Source organism: Oryza sativa, chromosome 8 (assembly GCF_034140825.1).
Source record: "Oryza sativa Japonica Group chromosome 8, ASM3414082v1".
In the NCBI taxonomy this organism is placed as follows: Eukaryota; Viridiplantae; Streptophyta; class Magnoliopsida; order Poales; family Poaceae; genus Oryza; species Oryza sativa.
In genome coordinates this window covers 23,272,775-23,281,459 of record NC_089042.1, presented here as the reverse complement: position 1 = coordinate 23,281,459, position 8,685 = coordinate 23,272,775, and the positions used below count along the sequence as shown (strand labels likewise).

Below are 8,685 nucleotides of genomic sequence, written 5' to 3'. Positions count from 1 at the left end.
TTGTCTTGTACTTATGTTTAAAGTTTGCTCTATGCAGGTTGCGTGCGGCAGGCCTTCTACCACTTTGTAGGCTTGTTGAGGCGGCGGCGGACGTCCGTGACCAGCGAAGCGGTGGGACGCAGACCGGTCACTCCTTGCCGCTCTGGTAGACCGCTGGAGACCTGAGACGCACACGTTCCACCTTCCCTGTGGGGAGATGGCTCCGACACTGCAGGACGTGTCGTACCTGCTCGGGCTACCACTGGCAGGAGCCCCAGTTGGTCCCGTGGACGGTGTTTTTGGCTGGAAGGAGGATATCACTGCGCGCTTCGAGCACGTGATGCGCCTTCCACACCTAGGACCGCCCAAGACCCTTCCCCCGTACTCTACCGTTAGGCCTAGCAAGGCTTGGTTGCTTCAGTTCACTGTAAGTAAATAACTTGTTATTATCATACATGCTTATTTTGCAATCAACAGATTGTTTTGTACTAACATTTCATTCTTAATTGTAGGCTGATGATTACTCGGTCCGACGCTCCCTTGAGGCATACGTGTTGTGGTTGTTCGGGTGGGTGATGTTCACTAGCACCCACGGGCATGTTGTGGACTGCCGGTAGTCCACTACGCACGGTCCATCGCAGATGCTTAGCCACAGGATGTGCCGTAGTGGAGCTGGGGTTCTGCCGTGCTAGCAACCACATACCGTGCCCTCTGTGAGGCGTGCACGAAGACCGACGCGGGAGTGATCTTTGTTGGTTGCCCTATGTTGCTTCAGCTTTGGGCAGCCGAGAGGTTTGCCATAGGTCGACCAGTGGTGGGCAGCGCACCCTACAGGGTTGGTCGTAGCGCGCAGTGGCTAGAGGACGGTCCCACGATGGGGACTTATAGGTGTCGACGTGGGGTTAGTGCAACTTTGCTACGTCATAAGTTTATCGGTCGTCTTCTTTTTTTATCATCACATAACATGTCTAATTCCGATCATGTTTATTGCAGTGTCATTACGCTCACGTCCAGGTGAGACGAGGTTACCCGGACTTTGTGTTTGAGTTTGACCGTCTCCAGCCGAGCGACGTCATCTAGGAGCCGTACACAGAAGAGGCCATCGCTGCGAGAGCACCGCTAGGACTTTCGTCCTTGTGCACACGCGACCAAGCTTACTGGCTCACCATCCTGCTGATGGTGTTCGACATTTTCGTCGAGCCTCACTGCCCGCAGCGTGTGATGAGACAGTTCGGACTGAGGCAGGTGTTTCCGTGCAACGTGGAGCCGACCGTCCTCCCTGCCGACCACTCGTGAGTTCGGATTGTTCATTTCAAAATTTTTATGCTAATTACTTCGTCGAGCCATATAATTTACCTCTCTTCACAGGTTGACTCGACGGGGACAGCTAGCAGGTGCACTTTGGGCTCCACGTGTACAGCAGTACGTTGACGACTGGGTGTTAGCTACAGAGGAGGTGATCAACGAGCTCTTCCCACACACAGAGGAGAACTACCGTGACTACCTCCGCTGGTACCTTCCTCGCACTCGTGCGCGTGTGACCTTCACTCCAGACGTCCCAGAGCCACACGTTGCCGCTGTCACGGACGCGTATCCCACGCACCGTGACCGAGACTACTTCGTGGGGGTACGTCGAATTTGTATTAGTTCTTACAATTATTTCGTTTATCTTGCATAATATAGGACAATTACTGAATTTTTTATTTCCATCTTGCATAGGCCAATGCCGCACGGGATATCAGTGCCGATATCACCGCAATCCAAGTGAGGTTGAACAGAGGTTTGCACTTGACTAACGTTGAGCAGAGGGTGACCTTCGACTGGATGCAGGAGAATATGCGTGCGGTCATGCGCATCTTCTCCTGTCGCAACGCCGTGTACGTCGTACCTCCAGCTGGTCCGGTACAACCACGGCCTCGCGCGCCTACCGTCGGAGCAGGACCTCGACCTACGGCACCGGTTTCGCACAGTACTGCTCAGCCCAGAGGTTTTTTAAGTTTTGTTTCTGTTTTTGTACGAAAACATCACCCCGTCGTAACTTGATGTTTCATCCTCGCAGGACCTCGTTTGCCTTCGAGCGCCCCTAGCGTCGGAGCAGTGCGACCTACAGCACCGGTTTCGCACGGTACTGCTCAACCCAAAGGTTAGTTCATTTTTGTTTCAGCTTTTGCACGAATACATCACCACTTCTTAACTGCACGTTTCATCATCGCAGGACCTCGTCTGCCTTCGAGCGCGTTCGCAGGCACGGCCGGCGCTTCCGCGAGCTCCGCAGGGGCATTCGCCAGCACTTTCGGCGCGTTCGCCACCTCTTCGGGCACGTTCGCCAGCTTTTCCTCTCATGGAACGTCGATCCCTCGCTCAAACGGTACTTTAATTTTTATTAATACTATTAAATACCTGTATGAAACTGATGGTCCTTGTCCAGCAGGATTTCCAGCCGAGATCTTCGGTACTGGTGCCTCTTCGTCTCACGCCGATAGGTCTGGTCCTACTAGCTAGTTCTACGACGATGACTTGCACGGTGCGCACGACCACGACATACTAGGCTCCTCTCAGCTTGGAGGAGCTCCAGAGGCGCACACTCAGGAGCAGCCAGAGGTCACACCTGTACAGGCAGGACGGGTTGGTCGTGCCATACCACCGGATCGACTCACGTACTCCAAGGGGCACGTTAGGGCGCAGGGTAGGAGGGACAGGGGTAAGAGGCCTCGTCAGTAGTGTTCTACCTCTTCAGTGCTTATGTGACCATTTCTTTTGGCTTACAAACTTGTAAAGCAGTACTACTTTTGCTTTTACTACTGCAGTACTACTTGTGTTTCTCTCGCCTATATAGTTCTTTTCATTCATATGGTGCTAGAACAACTTATGCTCACGACAACACACTTTCGGCGCTTCACGGTAGTGTCAGATCCACTAGCGCGCACAGTCCACCACAGCACACATGAAAAGCGCCAACTCGAGTAGTCACTATCAACTTTCGGCGCTGCCTGCTGACATAAAGTGAATCACGCCCGCGCGTGCTCGTCTTGTCACATCTAATGAATAATGTATCTCATTGAGTGCACATATATTGCACTAAAAACGACGCTATATAATTGACAAGCTGAAGGCAACCTCTTCATATCTTCTTTCCAACTAGCACACAACTAACGAGAATGGAAGCGCCATTCCTTGAGCGTCTCAACTGGCAAAGCGATCCTTTCACTGGCTGGTTTCCACCATGGTGTGACCGTCCTTTGTGCGATTGTGGGGATGGATGCATACTCAAGTCTTCCCCCATGATACAAACTCGGGGCAGGAGATTCTTCCAATGCGTGAACTTTGATCAGGTATGATTCATCTATTCGAAGTTCAAATGGATAAAAAACTAACTTCTTCGTACACAATTGTAACATCTTACGCAGACATATCGTCCAATGTGCAACTTCATCGAGTGGGTAGACATGGAGAACCCACAAAACGATAGAACACGTGCATACCCACATAGTGAAACAAGATCGGACTACCTAAGGCGGAAGGATGAGCATGAACGTCGAATTGTTGCTGAGGCTTTAGAATGGCAGGTAAATCCCCTAGGACTCCCCACGTGGCGTGAGCGTCCTGACTGTCGTTGTGGTGACCGTTGTCAGGTCATAAGGTCCGTAAGGCACCGAACTCGAGGACAAAGGTGTTTCGTGTGTCCAAACATTATCGATGATGATTTCGTGGTAATTACAACTATTCTTTTCATCACTCCTCAGTACTATCATTAACTTAACTATCCCCACAATGGATGTACATAGGAGGATGTAAGGAAATGTCAATTCGTACAATGGATTGACACAGTCAGAGTTACTTCCAGTGGCGGGCCGATAACGCAACCTGAACCGACCATACAGTTCATTCATGCTTGGATGGAGTATGAACGTCGGGTGGAAATTGCAAGCTTAGACTGGAGGAACAATCCATTAGGGTTACCTAAATGGTCCGAGCGTCCAAAGTGTGGGTGCAAAGATCGCTGCCAGGTGGCTACCTCCTTTGTAGAACAAACATTTGGAAGGAGATATTTTATCTGCCCCAATGTAGACAACGATTTCATTGTATGTCTAACCGTTTCCAAAATCCGCTATGATTTGCACAAAATTTCTACCCAAACTGAATAACATTACTATTTTTTCAGGGCAATCCAACGATGTGTGGATTTACTCGATGGATTGACAATGTCACTCCATCATATCATGGCCAAAAGATAACAGAGTCAGAAATACAAGTAGAGTATCAACGATTGAAGGACCACGAGAATGCAATGCATATTGACCGACCTAGAAGGGGCCGATAGGTTACCGCAGGCTAGATTCGTTGGGATCGACAAATTTGTACCGTATATCGATGGCACTTCTTATCTATCTTATCATTACAATGTTTAATTATGGTGGTGAATTTTTATATGCGTGAGACTAAAAAAATAATAACATTGTATTTTACCAATCTTGGAGATTTTAATCTTGTATAGTTTTCAATATAAAAGATTTGATAACAATTTTCTATTTCTAAAAATATCTATTTCTCAAATAAAGCACAATGTAAAATCGCCCTCCCCTAGGGCGGCAAGGGGGCCGCCTGCAAAATTCCAGGCGCCCCACCGCCCATTTGCAGGCGGCCCCCCGCACAGTGTAAAATCGCCCTCCCCCAGGGCGGCAAGGGGGCCGCCTGCAAATTTCCATGCCCCCCTCGCCGCCCATTTGCAGGCGGCCCCCCGCACAGTGTAAAATCGCCCTAGCGGAGGGCGGCAAGGGGGCCGCCTGTAAATTTCATTGAACGGTCGTCTGCCACGTCACATTCGCCGCCCTCTGGGAGGGCGATTTTTAAAAATAGAGGGCGGCGAGCGACTACTTCTATCAATTTTTGAAATAGAAAATTATTTTTGTAAAACTTTTAATAAAAAAATTAAAAATAAAAAAAATTCTGAGACGCGCAGGCCGCAAGAAAGCAGCTGCCTCCAGACGGCCGGGCTGCTGCGCTACCGTGCAGCAAGTCTGCAGCCAGGAAGTGGCATTGACAAAAAGTTTGAAATGCCACAGCGCGCTCCAACCACGCCGCCGCCGGCGCTCCAGCCGGCGGCGCCCAGCTCCTCCGTCGCCCGCAGCAGCTCTCGGCTGCGTCCTGGCCACCAGTCGACCCGTCTCCCAGCAGCTACAGGCGGCGAGTCTCCATGGGTAAGTTCTGGGAGCTGTCGCCGCCGCCTCCACCGCCTAGATCTAGATCGCCAAGACCGTCCGGCAGCGTCTCCCACATCTCCGAGACTCCGGAGCCCCTGGCTTGCCCCCGCTCTTTCGCTGAGGTAGTCCGAGCTAGACCCGGCGCCACCTCCCCTCAGCCGCTCGCTCAACCACTGGCGCGCCCGACATTGAAGTCGACCATTACTGTGCCTTCGCCGCGACGCGATGCCTACCGCCGCGCCTACGAGCTGGAGAGGACGGGAAGCCCTGACCCTATGCGTACGACGCCAAGCAAAGCATTCAAGCCGGCTGAGCCTGGCTGGACAACGGTACGCCCCCGACACTGGTGGAGAACGAACGAGCATTCACGCCACCGGCTGGATTCAAGGCGACAAGATGGAACTGACCGCACAGCTGGACGGCGAGTCTCCCTCTCTCTGGAAGAATTCAAGGCAAGAACTAGAGGTCGCTGCTTCGTCTGTCTCGTTCGAGACCACCGTGCGTCGGTATGCCGCGACCCGCCGCGCTGTTTTGCGTGTAATCACACTGGGCACAGAGCAAGACACTACAAATCCCCACGTTCCTCAACTCGTCATCCCCCCAGAACCCGACGGGCCCTTCCAAGAAGAGCCAGATCCCCCTCACCACCTAGTCGCCCCCCTGTCGCCGACAGAAGACGCCGATGTTCCCCGCTTGCCGGCCGTCGCTGTGACGCCCCCCCTATCCCCAAACTCCGCACGCCACCACCCCGCAAAGAAACAGAGTCCCTGCCACCACCGCCACTGCCGCCGCCCTTCGCAGTCATGGCGCAGCTGGGAGATCCTGAGACGCACCTGCTTGAAGACGTCCTCTTCATCCCAACCTCCCATGCCATCGATGCTGAGCTGCGCGAATGGGAGAGCACCGCCGCCGTCACCTGGGCGATGCGCGCCCCTCCAACGGTCACAGCCAAGGACGTTGAGCGCATCATCTCCGACGAGTTCGGCCTCCGTGCCGGCGAGCTGGCCGTCACGCTTCACCACCCGGAGGCCTTCATTCTGAAGTTCAAGCACAGAAGCCACTGTGAGGAGGCAGTGAAGCAAGGCTTTGCTAAAGCCCGTGGAATCGAGGTCCATTTCATCCAGTGGCGTAGCCTGAAGAACGCCGCCGGCTCGGCACTCATGTACAGAGTGAAGCTCTGCCTTGATGGCGTGTCGATGCACCTATGGGCGCCGGACATTGCTGAGCGTATCATCAGTAGGACATGCACCCTGGAGACGGTGGAGACCGACCTCGTTCACCCCGTTGATGCTGGCGATACACGGGTGATTTCGCTGTGGGCATGGACGCCCAATCCAAGCCGCATCCACAAGCATGTTTGGGTGATGATCACACGGCAAATTCGAGACCCGCAGCTTGAATCGGTCACAATTTCGGAGCGGCCGCCGGAGCACTGGCAGCAAGGTGTCAAGCACCCGGTTCTCTTCCACATCGAGGAGATCCACGACTACACGGTGGCGGCAGTGGACCTCCGCAATCCGAAGTCCTGCCGGCCGGCGTCGCGCACTTGATGGCGAGTGTCCTCCTCCCCGCCGCTTCGAGAACTTACCCCATCATCCGCCACCTCCGCAGACCTACACCTTCCGGCGCGGTCGGGCGGAGGACGTTGACGACAACACTGGCGCCCTGGCCAGGGATCCCCATGACCAGGGCAGTAAGACGACGAGGGAAGATGGCCGGCGCCGCGGCGACCTCGGCGGACGACGCGACATTAGGGATGATAGGCGCGACGATGCCCGCCACGACCTTGACGGGCGACACGGCGACAGGGATGACAGGCGCGATGATGCCAGACGTCGCGACCGCAAAGGAAAGTACAACAACGATCATCCCGACGCTGACCGCGGTCGGGGCTGGCGGCGAGACGAGCACGACGACGAAGACCGCGACAATGCGGGCCGCGACATCGCGCGCGGACGACCTGGTCACCGTGCGGCGGATGCCAACTTCAGGCGCGAGCGTACGCACTCACCACGAGCCCGCAATCGTGACTATGGCGTCAACGGCCGCAGCGATAGCCGCCGATACCAAGGAGGTACGTGCGGTGACAAGGAGAACGACAACAACGACCGCGACAGTGGTCCACCTCCCCTGTCTTTCAGTCTTGCCGTCTCCCAGACAGCGATGGCCCCTGCACAGCCACAGGCAACGCCCCTGGCTTTCTTGGGGAGGGCGCTCCCTATTCTCCCTCCGCTGCGTCCTCACCGCACACCTGGGATTGAAGCCCGGTCCGCGGACATGGGGGAGGCGGCTGTCCCTGCTGCTCGAGTCTTCGCTTGTATCAACGCAGCAATCATGGCGGCCACGGCGGAAAGGGTTATTCGGAACCTCCTAGTGGCAGCTGGCGTAGCAGTGGCGATCAACGAGCTTGCCACAGTGTCGGAACTCAGGTCGATCTAAACGGCGCCAACGCTCGTCCCGACCGCGGCGCCGGCGCCCGCTCTAAACGCCACGCAGAGTGTCGCGCAGCTGGCCGCCCAGCTGGAAAAGCTGGATATCTCCCTGCAGCATGAGGCCACGACTTTTACTGTCGTCAACGACATCCCGGTGGGGCTGATGTCCGACAACGGCGGAATGATGACGGTGCCCAACCTCGGCACCCTTGATCCGATGGCGGACGCAGATGCGAACGACGGCTCCCAGGTATCGCCAGTGGCACCACGTCTTCTCTTCGCAAACATTCAGCCTCCGCTTCTCCCCACGCCACCATCGCCGAATCCCTCTCCTGTCGTGCAGATGCAGACACCAGCGCCACCATCTCCAGCAGGCGAAGGAAGACGGAGGAGTCCAAGGCTGGCTGCGAAGCCGCTAGCCGGCCTACCGATGTCGCTGAGGGCGCAACTGAACCTCTGTCGCAGGATGGGACTGACACCACCGGAAGGAATCCTCACCGAGAAAGTGGTGTCTGACTTCAAGGCCATGTTCAACGCACCTCTCCCCCAAGATGCAATCGACGCGCTTGAACATCTCTTCGGACTCAACAAGGAGGAGCAGCGGCAGCGGATGCGGTGCTGGTGAAGTACATGGGCCCGACGGATGGCAGCGCCCTGGAGGAACTGGCAGCTTCGGCATGAGTCAGGAGCTGCGCTCCGATGGTTGGAGACTCTCTTCTCCATGTATCCCCTTTTCTTTGCTTTCCTGTGGCGTGAGACTGGGACACGCGTGCCGGCGGCGAGCGGCATCACTTCGTATCGAGACTCGACCCTGATTTTGCAGCAATTCCGTGAACCTACTACCCCGGTGCCGCAACTCCGCACCCAACCGTTAGTAACCTACAGGCGATCTCGCGGGAACCCCGATAGTTTCACCGAAACTGACAAAGGCCTGACGAATCCGAGAACGACGCCGGCCAAGACGACGCCGGCAAACGACATAGGTATGACGAAGCCGAAAGTGATCCTGGGTACCTTGACACTAGCAAAGATCTCGGCCGATGATCCTTTTTCCCATCGCCTTCTGTTTACTG

At 55.2% G+C, this 8,685-nt stretch overlaps 1 protein-coding gene across 1 annotated transcript; it reads left to right on the top strand.

Annotated features, from left to right (window-relative positions):
* The first annotated feature begins 4,977 nt into the window (after positions 1 to 4,977).
* LOC107278640 (uncharacterized) lies at positions 4,978 to 8,438 on the top strand. Its single transcript, XM_015794197.3, has 2 exons — positions 4,978 to 7,862; positions 7,956 to 8,438. The coding sequence occupies exon 1, from the start codon at positions 5,174 to 5,176 to the stop codon at positions 6,728 to 6,730; it is 1,557 nt and encodes a 518-aa protein (XP_015649683.2). The 5' UTR covers positions 4,978 to 5,173; the 3' UTR covers positions 6,731 to 7,862; positions 7,956 to 8,438.
* Positions 8,439 to 8,685: the final 247 nt, after the last annotated feature.